Below are 18,394 nucleotides of genomic sequence, written 5' to 3'. Positions count from 1 at the left end.
TGTCCTAAAAAATAAAACTTCACGTCTGATCTTGATGTTCAAGCTACATACTGAGGGGACAAAGGACGAATACCCCCTGTAACGGTGTTTCCAAAACTCGGTCCTGGAAACCCACTGTGGCTGAAGGTTTTTGTTCCAGCCAGAGTCATAATCAAGTGACAACACCAGATAGCACTGCTCTCATTTAATTAGCTGGTATTTTTTTTCTCTTATTCTACATTCAGAAAAGCACAGCAGCATGTTTTTTACATTTATAAGACACTAGCTGTACCCTGTGGCTGCACCCACATAGTATTGAAACAGGACAAACTTTAAAAATCAGTAGACATTGGCACTGTATCTGATCGTGTTCAGCTCTGACAGGAGAGCGTTCCCCGCGTGGGGAGAAAAGCACGTAGACGTGATATCTCCGGCAATCAACAGCTACCCTCTAAAACACGTGGAGCTCTGATCTCTCTCTCAAAAACATCAAATTTTACTCCTTAACAATCTGTAGACGATAATGTATGTTGAACAAACAGGTATGGCTAGCTAAGTGGAGGCAGGGTGCACTCCAACATGTAGCGTGAGGTCGTGCAACTCAAATAGAGGCTGGAAAGTGAATGAGGAAGGCCCTGCCCCCTGCTCTCAGCCCACAGCCGCTCTCTTGGATTTCCATAAATCCATCGGTACTGCAAGCGAACTCTGGTACTTAGCACTATGAGAAAAGTCGCAAAATCAACGGGAAAGTTCAGGCAAATTATTAAAAACAACCAGATCCAAATCCGTTAAGTAGTTCTCTGGTGAAAAGCGGACATACAGACAGACAGAAAGTGCTTGGACCACGAAATCTTTAAAAACGTTTCTTAGCGAGCACCTATGGGCCAAGGGTAACCTATATTCCAAATTTCGCGTCCTCATGGTTCAGGAGATTTTTTGATGAGTGAGTCAGTGGTATTTGGCATTTATGTAAATATAGATTTAGAAATATTTCTGCTTTTGCCATAAATTTAAATGCTTAAGTCTCTTTTGTGGATTTCATTCTATTTTTCCCTTTCTCTGTGCAGTTTTTCCCCTTTGTTGTTTCTTAATGACAATTAAAAACAAGCAGAGCAGACTCCCAGGCAAGCAACACTGATTAATTAAGTAGCTGCAACTACTTTAGCGTCAGACCCACTAATTAGTAAATAATGGATTAATTAAACAATTAGAACACGTGGAAAAGTAGAATGAAAATCAAGATGAAAATATTGTTAAAAAGAAAAAAAAAAACACATTACTGTATTCCAATATAACTTAGTTTTCAATTTCTATATTGTTCCCAAAACACAGAACTTGGGAAATAACAGTTCACTTAATTAGCCCAGGAGTCCAATTAAAAACAGAAGCTGGTTGGAATTAAAACCCACAGCTACAGGGGGTCCCCAGGACCGAGTTTGGGAAGCTCTGCTCTATAACTAGCAGTCAAAACCACAAATCTTCGACTGCTTATCTGGCATGATGTGAGCACAGCAGACACATTTACTATGTAAAAAAATGTTCATCAAACATTCCAAACTGCAGACTATTGACAAATATTTACAGGGCTAAAGATGGTAAACACTTCATTTGAGCTGAGCTTAAATGGAGGTAACTTTCATATAGTAGGCTGTAGAGAGCAGGTACACAACTGTGTGGTGGTGGATTTTAGGAGGACTAGGCCCCTCATGGACCCCGTGATCATCAGAGGTGACTGTGCAGAGGGTACAGACCTATAAATACCTGGGAGTGCAGCTGGATGATAAACTGGACTGGACTGCCAATACTGATGCTCTGTGTAAGAGAGGACAGAGCTGACTATACTTCCTTAGAAGCCTGGCGTCCTTCAACATCTGCAATAAGATGCTGCAGATGTTCTATCAGACGGTTGTGGCGAGCGCCCTCTTCTACGCGGTGGTGTGCTGGGAGGCAGCATAAAGAAGAGGGATGCCTCACGCCTGGACAAACTGGTGAGGAAGGCAGGCTCTATTGTAGGCACAGAGCTGGACAGTTTGACATCCGTGGCAGAGCGACGGGCGCTGAGCAGACTCCTGTCAATCATGGAGAATCCACTGAACAGGATCATCTCCAGACAGAGGAGCAGCTTCAGTGACAGACTGCTGTCACCGTCCTGCTCCAGTGACAGACTGAGGAGACCCCACACGTAAAAGTTAACATTTTACGTCTGTTTTTACCTTCATTGTTATCACTCTTTAATTTAATATTGTTTTTTATCAGTATGCTGCTGCTGGAGTATGTAAATTTCCCCTTGGGATTAATAAAGTATCTATCCATCAAGCTAGCTAGCTAGCTATCATATAGTGCCTTTCATCTATCTATCTTTCTATCTATTATATAGTGCCTTTCATCTATCTATCTTTCTTTCTTGTTGGTGACATGAAATTCATCTGGTAAGCCCTCTATCTTAATGACATTGAAGTGGTCGCATCACTGTATCCCATCTTCTGTAGGTCACCTAGATTAATCTTTGTGATGCATGCAAGGTAGTGTATCATTTGTGTGTCCTGTCATGGTTATCAGATATCAGGCATTCTGTTTGCAGAGCTCTGTTTGGTAAGCAAGCGACATAATTGATGGCAAATGTGGTGGTGCACAAACACAGCCCTTGTTGACCCTTCTTGATGATTTTTTTTTTTTTTTAACCCTGAAAGTAATGATTCTGCCCAATGAAGGAAGTCCATGAATACACCCATGGGGTCTTTCATGTTAACCAAAAGAAACAATAATGTTTGCTGTGTGAAACGCAACCAAACTTACTGGACTTACTGAAAGAAAATAACTAATCATCTGCTGATTCAGCATAAAGTGAACGGACAACACGTGTGAAAACGCCTTTAATAATATGTGCATGTTTACAGTGGCAAGAAACAAAGATGTGAAATAGTCATTCTGCATTGTACCTTACTTATCATTTACACAGACAATTCATGCAGATAGATGCAGACAAAATACAGTTACTACAGCAACTTTGTAGTGAGTCAGAAATCTAAGATAGGCTAGTATTAATCCTTGAATATGTATCCAGCAGGGGGCGTTAGCTCCCTTGTTGGAATGAGTTCTTTTGTAATTGCGGCGTGTTACATAACCTGAAACTGTATAGATCTGATATTAAAAGGCGATACCCCTCCCTTAGTGATTCGGTGGTAAGAAATCACGTGGGAGAAATAACTTAGCTTTGTTAGTGACGGTTTACGCGGCATAACAGACGAAGGAAGCCATGACAAGAACCCAGTTTGGGAGTTGGGGCCCCATGTATAGAGTCTTGACTTTTTCGTTGCTGTGTTGGAAGGATTTTCCAGATCGGATGACATTATTTCCCATCCGTCCGCTGGCTTCAAAGGTGTGCATGGGTAATGTTCAAAGACTTTATACTCTTTCTTCATGTGCAGGCCCCCACTTTGGTGAAATAGATAGATAGATAGATACTTTATTAATCCCAAGGGAAAATTCACAAGGCTGAGAGGATACAATTTCAAGCTGAGTTTGACACACACAAATAGTTTACAATGGCCATCAGTCTGACTGCCCATTTCGCAGTTGACCCTAACTTGTCTTGAAATGCTTGCTTAGCATTTCTTATATGGTGAACCCCTGGGCTAAGTCTGGCTCTGTGTCAACTGTGCATGTGAGTAGAAAAAGGCAGATTTATAAAATATATTTGCATAGAGCACAGTGACATACAGTATTAAACTTGTACACTTATTACAGAATAGCAAAATGACGAAGAGTTCAGACGATGCAATCCCTGATGCTATCCCATATGAATAAAACAAAATGATGTCATCAGTTACCCCAGTTATGTGATGAGATGGGGAGAAGGAGTCGAGGAAACCAGCCAATTGCTGCAGCATACTGGGTAGAAGAGATGAGGATCATAAAGGTTTGCCATTTAGGGCAGATATCGGACATGGCTTTGAAAGAAATGAAAATGCTGACGGTAAGCAGAGCTGAATTCTGCTCTCTCACAGTGATAAATGTATAAATAATCCATGCTGTTTTAAAGCTGGTCAGCTAAAACGGAATGGGGAAAAAAAACAGGAAATCCAACCTTCAAAGGTGAAAGTGCTGTTGATCATCAATATCCTTACTATGTGCAACAAGAACTACTTTTAAAGGTGTGTAAATTTGTGGATCTGTGCTGGTATCTGAAATGCTCCTGGTTCAAATCCCATTACTGCCAGAATGGATCCTACTCTGTTGGGCCTTTGAGCGAGGCCCTTAACCTGAACATTGCTCCTGGAGTGCTGGACAATGGTTGACCCTGCACTCTGACCCCCAAAAGGTAATGCAAAAAGACAATTTTCCCTCTGAGATTAAAAATTGTACAACAAATGAAAATGTTTAAAAATAAATAAATCAATAACCAAAGTACAAACCATAACACAATCCATGCAGTCCTGCCACAACTGCGTACTCATTTAATACGGAAATAAAATCAGGGTGTTTTATTAATGCCTCCAGAATACAGCAAAAGAATATGGCAGAAATTATTAACACGTAATGCTCCTGCTGCAAGCAGAAAATAATTCAAGAGTTTTTTATTCTTCTTTGATGCATAACTTGTAATCTTGTTGTCTTGTCTTAAATAGTAATCATGATATACAGTTGTGCTTGAAAGTTTGTGAACCCTTTAGAATTTTATATATTTCTGTATAAATATGACCTAAAACATCATCAGATTTTCACTCAAGTCCTAAAAGAGAAACCAGTTAAACAAATGGGATAAAATATTATACTTGGTCATTTATTTATTAAGGTAAATGATCAAATATTACATATTTGTGAATGGCAAAAGTATGTGAACCTTTGCTTTCAGTATCTGGTGTGACCCCCCCCTTTGCAGCAATAACTGCAACTAAATGTTTCCGGTAACTTTTGATCATTCCTTTTGATCAGTTCTACTTTATATATAATATAAATATATCTCTGGGGCTTTATATTGGAGGATAGGATGCACATAAAAGCTTAACAATTTACCAAATATGACTGTTTTTCAAGCCAAGATACTGGTTGAGTATTGGTGCACATTTTTGTGGAAAATACCTAGTAAATAAGAAAAGTCTTGAGTCATCACTGTAAATGAAATCCATGGTTGTCCTTTATTTGTACCACCTGTTGGAGGCTCACCATAGCACGTCTGATTAGTCTTAAGAGAGCAGCTCCTGTTCTCACTCAGGTCCATTTACATATAGTAGCTGGTAAACAGTTTGTAGCAGTGCTACATGGTTAATGTCGACGTAAATGTATGTTGTGCTGAGTCCTGTCTTTTGTTGTGTTGTCCTGTGTATGTGATCTGGGTGTTTGTAAATATGCTTCCCTGGAAACAGTAGGAGAAGGATAACACTGTGGAACCGTGGTCCCTCATGATAATTGTTCCTGTCAATCCCATCACCTGCATCCGGTCCTTCACTATTTAAACGAAAGGACAGAAAGAAAGGAAAAAAAAAACATCCCTTTGTACTAGACGGCAGAAAGCACATATCCAAACCATTCACCCCTTTGTCTGCCTGCCTCTTTCAACGCCCGACAGCAGCGTCTTTGCACCGCAAAATCCCAGGGTTCTGGATTACGCTACATACTGAGGATAAGCACGGTGAGACTTTTTCTTATTGTTTGGGGAGAGTAGCAAGCCATCATTTTCATCCGTGTAATTTCAGTAGGACTAGCTGAATCAGGTTCACAAACCTTGTCCATTTTCTGTTAATTCTTCTGGACTTTTATGTGCATTTCGTGCTTTCTGTGTGTCTTAGTGAGTTCATGTTCAGTGTGGGGTCAAGGGAGGGTTTGAATTGTATATTTAGTTTGTGCTGCACCTTCTCTTTTTATTATTACTTTCCACCGGACACTTTTGGGGCTGAATGTTATGTTGGAGTTGGTTACGTTATGATGTATGTATTGTTTGGGAGTTTGTTTGTTTCTTTTTTATCAATATATACTCGCTTTATTATTTTACATACTGTTTGTTTTTTAATTTATTTTTGATCATCGATTGGGGAAAGTTTATTTGGAAGAAGTATGGCTTGTCGGGTCTAACATCCTCAGGTGGCCATGCCACGGGTCTTGGTGGTGTAGCTGCTGGTTTCAGAGAGCGAGTCGGCCATCAGAAGTTCACTCCCACCAATGAGCACTCAGATACAAACCGGATTCCAAAAAAGTTGGGACACTAAACAAATTGTGAATAAAAACTGAATGCAATGATGTGGAGGTGCCAACTTCTAATATTTTATTCAGAATAGAACATAAATCAGGGAACAAAAGTTTAAACTGAGAAAATGTATCATTTTAAGGGAAAAATATGAATTTCAACAAAATCCCAAAAAAGTTGGGACAAGGCCATTTTCCCCACTGTGTGGCATCTCCCCTTCTTCTTACAACACTCAACAGACGTCTGGGGACCGAAGAGAACAGTTTCTCAAGTTTAGAAATAGGATTGCTCTCCCATTCTTGTCTAATACAGGCCTCTAACTGTTCAATCGTCTTGGGCCTTCTTTGTCGCACCTTCCTCTTTCTGATGCGCCAATTGTTCTCTGTAGGTGAAAGATCTGGACTGCAGACTGGCCATTTCAGTACCCGGATCCTCTTCCTATGCAGCCATGATGTTGTGATTGATGCAGAATGTGGTCTGGCATTATCTTGTTGAAAAATGCAGGGTCTTCCCTGAAAGAGATGACGTCTGGATGGGAGCATATGTTGTTCTAGAACCTGAATATATTTTTCTGCATTGATGGTGCCTTTCCAGACATGCAAGCTGCCCATGCCACACGCACTCATGCAACCCCATACCATCAGAGATGCAGGCTTCTGAACTGAGCGTTGATAACAACTTGGGTTGTCCTTGTCCTCTTTGGTCCGGATGACATGGCGTCCCAGATTTCCAAAAAGAACTTCGAATCGTGACTCGTCTGACCACAGAACAGTCTTCCATTTTGCCACACTCCATTTTAAATGATCCCTGGCCCAGTGACAACGCCTGAGCTTGTGGATCTTGCTTAGAAATGGCTTCTTCTTTGCACTGTAGAGTTTCAGCTGGCAACGGCGGATGGCACGGTGGATTGTGTTCACTGACAATGCTTTCTGGAAGTATTCCTGAGCCCATTCTGTGATTTCCTTTACAGTAGCATTCCTGTTTGTGGTGCAGTGTCGTTTAAGGGCCCGGAGATCACGGGCATCCAGTATGGTTTAACGGCCTTGACCCTTATGCACAGAGATTGTTCCAGATTCTCTGAATCTTCGGATGATGTTATGCACAGTTGATGATGATAGATGCAAAGTCTTTGCAATTTTTCGCTGGGTAACACCTTTCTGATATTGCTCCACTATCTTTCTGCGCAACATTGTGGGAATTGGTGATCCTCTACCCATCTTGGCTTCTGAGAGACACTGCCACTCTGAGAAGCTCTTTTTATACCCAATCATGTTGCCAATTGACCTAATTAGTGTTTATTGGTCTTCCAGCTCTTCGTTATGCTCAAATTTACTTTTTCCAGCCTCTTATTGCTACTTGTCCCAACGTTTTTGGGATTTGTTGACACCGTGTAATTTTGAATCAACATATTTTTCCTTTAAAATGATACATTTACTTGGATTAAACGTTTGATCTGTCATCTACATTCTATTACAAATAAAATATCTCCACATCATTGCATTCAGTTTTTATTCACAATTTGTTTAGTGTCCCAACTTTTTTGGAATCCGGTTTGTAATATCCCTCTGCCAATAATGACATTCAAAGGTCCCAAAATAGTTCATCATTAAAAGTCTTGTGTGTAAGCATTTGGTTTACAGACTAAGACTTCTTATACAGTATGTAAACTGTTTTCACAGAACAAAGCACACAATTAAATGTTACATATGATCTCATTCCTTAATAATAAGGTGTGCTGGTACAGATGAAGTCGGGATGTCCTGGCATAACAGGCAGGCACTTTCAACCACTATTTTTCTTTCCTTTTCCCTTACAGCGACTTGTGATTGCATACATATTATAAAATAGTTTATACATGCCATTTTTGAACCAAAAACAATATCATGATATTCGGCCATTTTAAAAGAAGACGAGCTGTGCACAGAAGCTCACCACAGTAGTCTCGACAACCTTTCACCCCTTCGGGCAGGGAGCGGTTTCCGCTGAAAAAACACCAAATCACAGTAAGCCTTTTGTGCCACGTGTTTGGTTTTGTGAAAACTCGCACAAGTGAATTGAAAATGTATACTTTACCTCAAGAAAAATAGTACCAGGAATATGAGATAAAATGATGATTTCTAGATCCCTTTTGTTGTCACAAATATGTATTGGAAGCACAGAAAGCGCACATCGATACTCAACAACTGACTTGGCTTGAAAAATGGACGTATTTGGTAAGTTTTTCAGCTTTCACTCTGTGCTGTATACCCTTCATTGTAAAGTAATTAATTTATTTATTAATTTATAGAAAGTGATTAACTTTAGAACACAATTTTGCATTGAAAATACATATATGCCTTGATTGTGAGGAAATAACTTGGACTTGAAAAATACCAAACTTACCCTACAAGCAGTCACCTCACTTTAATTTGAGCAATCCCATCACGGTCCACTGGGTGGTGCTCTGCAACCTACCAGTTACGAATCGCTGCTCTTAACCTACGTAATGACACCCAGGGTCCTGGGGGTTAAAAGTGCATAGCCCACCCCCCAAAGTCAAAGATGCAGCTTTCCAATTTTGAAGAAAAATTTGAAGGTATCTGTAATTCTCTCTTTAATCTTAGCCCTCTGACAATTTCAGAATCCATCCATCCATCCATTATCCAACCCGCTATATCCTAACTACAGGGTCACGGAGGTCTGCTGGAGCCAATCCCAGCCAACACTGGGCGCAAGGCAGGAAACAATCCCCGGGCAGGGCGCGCACACACACACACACCCAGCACACACTAGGGACAGTTTAGGATCGCCAATTTACCTAACCTACATGTCTTTGGACAGTGGGAGGAAACCCACGCAAACACGGGGAGAACATGCAAACTCCACGGAGGGAGGACCCGGAAAGCGAACCCAGGTCTCTTAACTGCGAGGCAGCAGCGCTACCCACTAGGCCACTGTGCCGCCCCAAGTTCAGAATTATTTACAAAATTTTGAAAAGTCAATTAGAGTGATCGATGGTTTGCCTTCTCTACTCTTGTGACATAAATTGACCCTTTCACCCTGCAGAACGTTCCATTTTTTTTTTATTGATTAGGATTTACAGCTCCATGACTTTAATCTGTTTGCATTAAGTGGACAAAGTATCTTTAGCCTAATTTAGCTCAAGGATTAGGTTTCTGTGCCTTTCAGATTTTGCTGACTAAGCAAGCTATTTCACATTTTCAAGGACTTTTGCTTGCTTTCATACAAGCATCACACATGATTGTAAGCCTTCAGTGTTAACCAATAAAATTAAAAACAGCAACAACAAAAAAAAAATCAGTTTTATAAGTATGTAGCATCAGTATTCATTTACAAAAATGTGTCTTCTGAGTTCTCCGAAAATTAGACTTCTTTGACAAGTACCCACTGTAAGCTTTTCAAATTGCAGGCAATAATGATGTAGAAAATGCTCTCAGGTAAAGCATTGGAACTGCAGTTTATAAACTAACTACCTGTCCCCTTTGACTCTACCCGTATAATAGTGAAACAGGGCAAACTTTAAAAATCAATAAACAAAAATGTAATATTTTGTATTGAGAAGAATTTATATTGATAGCTGTCATATCTGAGGGCCTCTTAATATACAATATTTTTGGATTTGCTATCAGTGGGTGAGAATATAGCTGTGATCTCTTTGCCAAAAATGTAAAAAGTTGGCAATCTGTCCAAGCAGGAGGTAGGCATGCTCCAATGTCAAACGTTGCCACTATATCTAATCGTGTTTAGCTCTGATGAGAGAGTTTTCCCTCCGCGTGTGGAGAAGAGGCACATGGCCGTGATATCTCTGCCAATGAGCAGCTACCCTCTAAAACATGCATAGCTCTGACCTTTCTCTCTGTCTCTCAAAAATGTCAAATGTTACTCTTTAACAATCTGTAGATGATCATTTCTGTCAACAGGTATCGCTAGCTAAGCGGAGGCAAGGTGCGCTCCAACACATGGCGAGAGGTAGAACAACTCGAATGGAGGCTGGCGTGTGAGTGAGGAGGGTCCCGCCTTGCTCCCTACTCCTGAAGTCCTGCCTCCCCCTCCCCTCGGCCCACAGCCTGTCTCTTGGATTCGCGCAAATAAATTGGTGCCACAGGCGAACTATAATACTTGAGACATGAGAGAAGTCGCAAAATCAACCGGAATGTCCAAGCAAATTGTAGAAAAAAAAACTAATCTAAATCCGTGAAGTAGTTCTCTTGTGCAAAGCAGACAGATGCTGGATTTTATATATATATATATATATATACTAGCAGAATGCCCGCGCTTTGCAGCGGAGAAGTAGCGTGTTAAAGAAGTTATGAAAAAGAAAAGGAAAAATTTCAAAAATAACGTAACATGATTGTCAATGTAATTGTTTTGTCATTGATATGAGTGTTGTTCTATATATATATATATATATATATATATACACACTCACCTAAAGGATTATTAGGAACACCTGTTCAATTTCTCATGAATGCAATTATCTAATCAACCAATCACATGGCAGTTGCTTCACTGCATTTAGGGGTGTGGTCCTGGTCAAGACAATCTCCTGAACTCCAAACTGAATGTCAGAATGGCAAAGAAAGGTGATTTAAGCAATTCTGAGCGTGGCATGGTTGTTGGTGCCAGACGGTCCGGTCTGAGTATTTCACAATCTTCTCACTAACTGGGATTTTCACGCACAACTATTCCTAGGGTTTACAAAGACTGGTGTGAAAAGGGAAAAACATCCAGTATTCGGCAGTCCTGTGGGCGAAAATGCCTTGTTGATGCTAGAGGTCAGAGGAGAATGAATGGGCTGACTGATTCAAGCTGATAGAAGAGCAACTTTGACTGAAATAACCACTCGTTACAACCAAGGTATGCAGCAAAGCATTTGTGAAGCCACAACACGCACAACCTTGAGGCGGATGGGCTACAACAGCAGAAGACCCCACCGGGTACCACTCATCTCCACTACAAATAGGAAAAAGAGGCTACAATTTGCACGAGCTCACCAAAATTGGACAGTTGAAGACTGGAAAAATGTTGCCTGGTCTGATGAGTCTCGATTTCTGTTGAGACATTCAAATGGTAGAGTCAGAATTTGGCGTAAACAGAATGAGAACATGGATCCATCATGCCTTGTTACCACTGTGCAGGCTGGTAATGGTGGTGGTGTAATGGTGTGGGGGATGTTTTCTTGGGACACTTTAGACCCCTTAGTGCCAATTGGGCATCGTTTAAATGCCACGAGCGACCTGAGCATTGTTTCTGACCATGCCCATCCCTTCATGACCACCATGTACCCATCCTCTGATGGCTACTACCAGCAGGATAAAGCGCCATGTCACAAAGCTGGAATCATTTCAAATTGGTTTCTTGAACATGACATTGAGTTCACTGTACTAAAATGGCCCCCACAGTCACCAGATCTCAACCCAATAGAGCATCTTTGGGATGTGGTGGAACGGGAGCTTCGTGCCCTAGATGTGCATCCCACAAATCTCCATCAACTCCAACATTTCTAAAGAATGCTTTCAGCACCTTGTTGAATCAATGCCACGTAGAATTAAGGCAGTTCTGAAGGCGAAAGGGGGTCAAACACCGGATTAGTATGATGGTCCTAATAATCCTTTAGGTGAGTGTATATCTCTCTCTCTCTCTCTCTCTCTCTCTCTCTCTCTCTATATATATATATATATATATATATATATATATATATATATATATATATATATATATATATATAGAGAGATATATATATATAAGAAGTACCACGCTTGGCAGCGGAGAAGTAAAAGAAAAGGAAACATTTTAATAATACGTAACATGATTGACAATGTAATTGTTTTGTCATTGTCATGAGTGTTGCTGGCATATATATATATATATATATATATATATATATATATATATATACGTGTACATATATACAGTGGTGTGAAAAACTATTTGCCCCCTTCCTGATTTCTTATTCTTTTGCATGTTTGTCACGCAAAATGTTTCTGATCATCAAACACATTTAACCATTAGTCAAATATAACACAAGTAAACACAAAATGCAGTTTTAAATGATGGTTTTTATTATTTAGGGAGAAAAAAATCCAAACCTACATGGCCCTGTGTGAAAAAGTAATTGCCCCCTTGTTCAAAAATAACCTAACTGTGGTGTATCCCACCTGAGTTCAATTTCCGTAGCCACCCCCAGGCCTAATTACTGCCACACGTGTTTCAATCAAGAAATCACTTAAATAGGAGCTGCCTGACACAGAGAAGTAGACCAAAAGCACCTCAAAAGCTAGACATCATGCCAAGATCCAAAGAAATTCAGGAACAAATGAGAACAGAAGTAATTGAGATCTATCAGTCTGGTAAAGGTTATAAAGCCATTTCTAAAGCTTTGGGACTCCAGCGAACCACAGTGAGAGCCATTATCCACAAATGGCAAAAACATGGAACAGTGGTGAACCTTCCCAGGAGTGGCTGGCCGACCAAAATTACCCCAAGAGCGCAGAGACGACTCATCCGAGAGGTCACAAAAGACCCCAGGACAACATCTAAAGAACTGCAGGCCTCACTTGCCTCAATTAAGGTCAGTGTTCACAACTCCACCATAAGAAAGAGACTGGGCAAAAACGGCCTGCATGGCAGATTTCCAAGACGCAAACCACTGTTAAGCAAAAAGAACATTAGGGCTCATCTCAATTTTGCTAAGAAACATCTCAATGATTGCCCGGACTTTTGGAGAAAGTAAATGGAGAAAAATAGCTTCCAGTTATGACCATTACGCGTAGAATTTCGAAATGAAACCTGCCCAACTTTTGTAAGGAAGCTGTAAGGAACGAGCCTGCCAAATTTCAGCCTTCTACCTACACGGGAACTTGGAGAAATAGTGATGATTGAGTCAGTCAGTCAGTCAGTGAGGGCTTTGCCTTTTATTAGTATAGATACATATACAGGTGCCGGTCATAAAATGAGAATATCATGACAAAGTTGATTTATTTCAGTAATTCCATTCAAAAAGTGAAACTTGTATATTAGATTCATTCATTACACACAGACTGATGTATTCCAAATGTTTTTTTTTTCTTTTAATTTTGAGGATTATAACTGACAACTAATGAAAGTCCCAAATTCAGTATCTCGGAAAATTCTAATATTGTGAAAAGGTTGAATACTGAAGACACCTGGTGCCACACTCACTCTAATCAGCTAATTAACTCAAAAGCCTTTCAATGGTCTCTCAGTCTAGTTCTGTAGGCTACACAATCATGGGGAAGACTGCTGACTTGACAGTTGTCCTAAAGATGACCATTGACACCTTGCATAAGGAGGGCAAGACACAAAAGGTCATTGCTAAAGAGGCTGGCTGTTCACAGAGCTCTGTGTCCAAGCACATTAATAGAGAGGCGAAGGGAAGGACAAGATGTGGTAGAAAAAAGTGTTGGTCAATTGTGTTTTCTGAGGTCCAAGGTCAACGCAGCCATCTACCAAGAAGTTTTAGAGCACTTCATGCTTCCTGCTGCTGACGAACTTTATGGAGATGCAGATTTAATTTTCCAACAGGACCTGACACCTGCACACAGTGCCAAAGCTACCAGTACCTGGTTTAAGGACCATGGTATCCCTGTTCTTGATTGGCCAGCAAACTCGCCTGACCTTAACCCCATAGAAAATCTATGGGGTATTGTGAAGAGGAAGATGCAATACGCCACACCCAACAATTAAGAAGAGCTGAAGGCCACTATCAGAGCAACATGGGCTCTCATAACACCTAAGAAGGGCCACAGACTGATCGACTCCACGCCACGCCGCATTGCTGCAGTAATCCAGGCCAACTAAATACTGGGTGCTGTACAAGCTCATACTTTTCATGTTCATACCTTTCAGTTGGCCAACATTTCTAAAATATATATATATATAATATAAAATATAACAGAGAGATGGTGCTTATTGGTGCTGTATCTTTAAATGGTATAGGAAGTGTTCAAGCTGATTATGAAGACTTAAATTGATATCTTTGGCACTTTCAGAAAGAGACATAGCTAAAACACACTCACATGTACGTGAGTGGACCAAGTGTTAGCTTGCATTTTTTGTAATCTTGCTTATGGTTGCTTCACTTGGTTTTTATCTGCTTACAGTGCAGATATCCGCATGCAGTAAAACTCTAGACACACTTGAATTACAGTGCTGTGCCAAAGCATTCACCCCACCCACATTCTTCCATGTGTCTGAGGAGGGAAGTCCGATACTTGCTGTTGGGCAAACTCCAACCATGTTTTTTTATTATTTTCTTCAATCAATGGTGTTTCTACTCGCCAGTCTTCCAATAAATCCCTGTACTGTGGAGTGTACAGCTTAAAGTGGTCTTTTGGATAGATACCCCCATCTCTGTGGTAGATCCTTGTGGCTCCTTCCGTGTTCTCCTTGGTGTCTTTGTTGCATCTCTGATTAATGCCTTTGTTGCCTGGTCTGACAGTTTTGGTGGGCGGCCTTCTCTTGTCAGGTTTGTAGTGGTGCCATTTTCAAAAACCCTCTGTCTGTCTTAAAGCGGAGTTGGAGCAGACTGTGTTATTACACCTCTGATGTACGACTTGGGCAATATTCCAGTGATAATGGCAAGAATTAACAAATGAAATGAGACAGAGCATTACTACCCTTAGAAGTGTAGGTCTTTCAGTTAGAGAAATTACAAAAAAAAAATATCAAAGTATCTGTGAGTCCAGTGGTGTCCAACACAATCCAAAGGCAACTGGGAGACTTCACGATAGGAAGAGATCTGGCAGGCCCAAAGTCACAAGCCAATCAGAAGACAAGTTTCTGAGGGTCACAAGCTTGCGTGATCACAGGCTCCTCACAGCACAAGAGCTTTAAGCACAACTTAACAGTAGTTGAAAAAAGCAAGTGCCATTCGCTACGGTGAAGAGAGTACTAGCAGGCTTGCATTAATGGCATCACACAACACTTGGGAAGAGAGAAATATCCTTGAAGCCATCTTGGAAAATTATGCAAACTAAACCCTAGTTCTTGTGGTGGAGGCAGTAAACCGCAGAAGAACTCCAAATACCCTAATCTGTGTTATACAGGGTAGTCCAGATCTAATTATGCAGATCCAGATCGTCTGGATGACTTTGATTTATGTGGGGACGATTCCAGTTCGGCGCAAAGGTGATTCTTCATGTCGTCAGTTTGCACACTTCTCGTTGGTCCGGGATTTTTTGGGTGATTTTTTATGTGATAAACTTAGTAAGTTATAGCGTAATGAAAATTGCATAATTAGATCTGGACCACCCTATATATTTGTTATGAGCCGGACTAGCACTTTATCCACGGGCTTGTTTTTGATTGGTCTTCACTGCTGTTGCAGTTGCCTTAGCAATGTTCTTTGAATGGAAATATGCAGTCTTAGTAATATTGCAAAAGAATATTAAGAATTAAGAGGTGACATGATTGAAGAATGTTAAAATTATGAAGGGAATTAGTCCAGTGAATTGAGACTGTTATTTTTAAAATGAGTTCGTCAAGAACTAAACATGAAAAATGTTTCTGTTTTAATGCTGTGTTTACATAGATTGTTGTAGACACAGAACACACGTGAAATGCATGTGTTCCAAATAACGATCTAGTACTTCCCCTCTGAAACCCCAGCAAGCACTTCACTCCAAGACAAGATAATCAGAGTTTGAGCTGGGTCCTTTCTGTGCTGCTGGGGCAGGTATAGCAGGCTGCTTAGGCTTATTCAACACATTTACAAGGCAAAAGACGTCTTGACGGAGAGGTGCCGCGGGATTTAAGGTGGGCTGGCTTTACGGCATTGGTAATTCTAGTGTTAAAAAGGCAGATTATAAAGAGGTTAAAGTTGTCAGGTATAACCAACAACAACAAGCACCCACCAACACATACAAGAAACAGAAAAAAAGGATGCAGAAAATTCTGACTTGTCTAAAGAGGACAGATTTTGTGCACTTGTTAGAAACCTTTCTTCATACAAAAGAAACACAGACACATAGAATATGTGACCGAGTAGCGTGGTGGAGAGCACAACTTGGGGGGTTGGATGGGGCTTCAGAACTCAACTTGGTGTTGTTTTGGGCAGTCTGGGTGAGTAGGATGGACGAGATTGTTGGACTGAAAGTCATGTTCTTATCACAGTTGTTCAAATTTTCCAATGTATGGTCAGTTGTGCAGTGTCCGTCCCAGCAGATGAGGGTAACAAGGCTTGGGCACACCCTAATGGGGTGGCATCCCAAGCAGTGCACTAACCTGCACTCACTCCCGCTTGCTGGGGTCACTTTAGAGTTTTCAATAAACCTGGAAATCCCATGCAGACCAAGGGAGAAAGACCAAGGGAGAATGTGGGCCTGGGAATTGAGAATCGGTCTGCTGGATTCAGGAGGTAGCCAGCTCTAATCACTGTATCACACTGCGGCCTAGACTTTACTTCTAAAAAATTATTGGAATAAAAACTGTGTAGTAAGTTTTAACAGCAATGATTTATAATGCTGGAAGGTCCCATTTGGTCATGGAGGACAGGCTGATTCATTATCTCACATTGTTCACTATCCCTTTTTTTTTTTCTTCTAGGTCACAGATACAAGGCTGCCTACACGCACTGAAAACAATCAGAATCCCCCTTTTCCAACTTATTTCAAAGATGGAGAAGAAAATCTGCCAGAAGACCTGTATGATGATGAGATGTTTCAATTCACTGAACCTTCTATCACATATGCTTGAGAAACATCTTGTAGAATCAGACCCTGAAGCTCCTGCCACTGTGAGGTTTCTGGAAACGCAAGGAGCCTGTCAGATCGCCTCCACTTCTGTCAATTACTGTCTTCACACTGTGCAAGAATAAATATCATGGCAGAACTAGCACAAGTCTAAATTTTGCCTCTTTTAGAAAGCCCTTCACTCACTCACTTTTTTTTTTTTTTAATATTGCGACTATTTTGCAGGAAAATAATATTAAATCTGGCAATGGACATTTCTGTGTAAATTACTCCAGAAGATGAGGCTTCTTCCTGGATTGTCAAACCTCAAGAGCTATCAGAATTTCAAGTTGTGGTGTTTAAGTAGTCCGTAAACAGTAAGTAGGGATACTGTTAATAAACCAAGGTTATCCTAAAATAGACATTAATTCAAATGTATTGAAAAACAAATTGTTTTCCATAGAAAATTCCACTATTTTACTGAAACACATTTCCATAATCAGATACATATTCTGTTTTTATATGTCAGAATAAAGTCCAGAGAAGAAAAAAAAAAAAGTCTTGCCCTTCCTTTCAACAGTCCAAATGTAACTTTTCAATTAATCATTGGGGCCGATTTTGTGTTTCACAGATTGGTACCAACTGCCTTTTCAGTGCCTGCAAAAAGTCTTCACCCCCTTGGAAGCTTTCTCAGTTTAGTGTTCTACAACGCTGAGTCCCAGTGGATTGAATTTGACTTTTTTAAAAAGGCTGTTTAATGTCAAAGAGAAGACAGATCTCTGTAAAGGGGAATAAATTAATTACAAAAACTGAGGGTGGGCAAAAGTCAATTTATAGTGGCTTGGATGGAAAAAGACATGCAGGTTATGATTATTACAATAGCTTTATTAACTTAACTCAAAAGACTGTCACAGTGCACTCACTGTAAATGCTCAAATTGATAGACTTAGTGATTTGCACATTCTTGTAGTCTTACTTGCTACACTGAAGAACACTTTTTAATAATATTAATACAAATAAATAATAAAATAAACAATAGAAGAGTAAACTCTGTGTTTCATGTGCCCACCCCTGTATAAAAGGCAAATTCATTGATCTCATAAATATTCACTGCCTTCAAGTAGGAGATGGCACATGTGACGGTGCGGGGCAGCTCCACACTTCCGAGTCTTTCCGGATACCTCTTGAACCCGCCACTGCCGATAACCAAGGGATGAGCCAGGCCAATGAGGACACTCGCACAAAGCAAGGGGTAGCTGCATATGTTTATCAGTGCTTTCATTAAAACCATCCATCACAAAACAGTGCTCCATCCATTATTAATAAATAAATCCATAAAAAAATCCAAGTGAAGGTTAAACATTCAGAATAAATAAATCCATAAAAATGAAGTTAAAACTCCAAGGTACGAAAGCTGCCCTTTTAAAACTGAATCCCCGATGCAGCCCTTTATAAATGCCGTCTCCTCTGCTTACCTTTGCTGCAAGGCCTCGCAATAGAGGAGTAAGATGTAAGAGTAAGATGCTGCAGATGTTCTACC

The 18,394-nt window shown here is 40.4% G+C and overlaps 1 protein-coding gene across 1 annotated transcript in view; it reads left to right on the top strand.

Moving 5' to 3' along the window:
- mrpl3 (mitochondrial ribosomal protein L3) overlaps positions 1–17,051 on the top strand; it is a 139,801-nt gene extending 122,750 nt beyond the window's left edge. The window contains exon 10 of the mRNA XM_039736964.1: positions 16,730–17,051. Within this exon, the coding sequence (XP_039592898.1) occupies positions 16,730–16,879 (150 nt within the window). The 3' untranslated portion in view covers positions 16,880–17,051. The remainder of the gene's footprint in view (positions 1–16,729) is intronic.
- The last annotated feature ends 1,343 nt before the right edge of the window (positions 17,052–18,394 follow it).

This window comes from Polypterus senegalus, chromosome 15 (genome assembly GCF_016835505.1).
Source record: "Polypterus senegalus isolate Bchr_013 chromosome 15, ASM1683550v1, whole genome shotgun sequence".
NCBI lineage: Eukaryota > Metazoa > Chordata > Cladistia > Polypteriformes > Polypteridae > Polypterus > Polypterus senegalus.
Note: the sequence above shows the minus strand (reverse complement) of the source record. Positions and strands in the feature narration are given on the sequence as shown.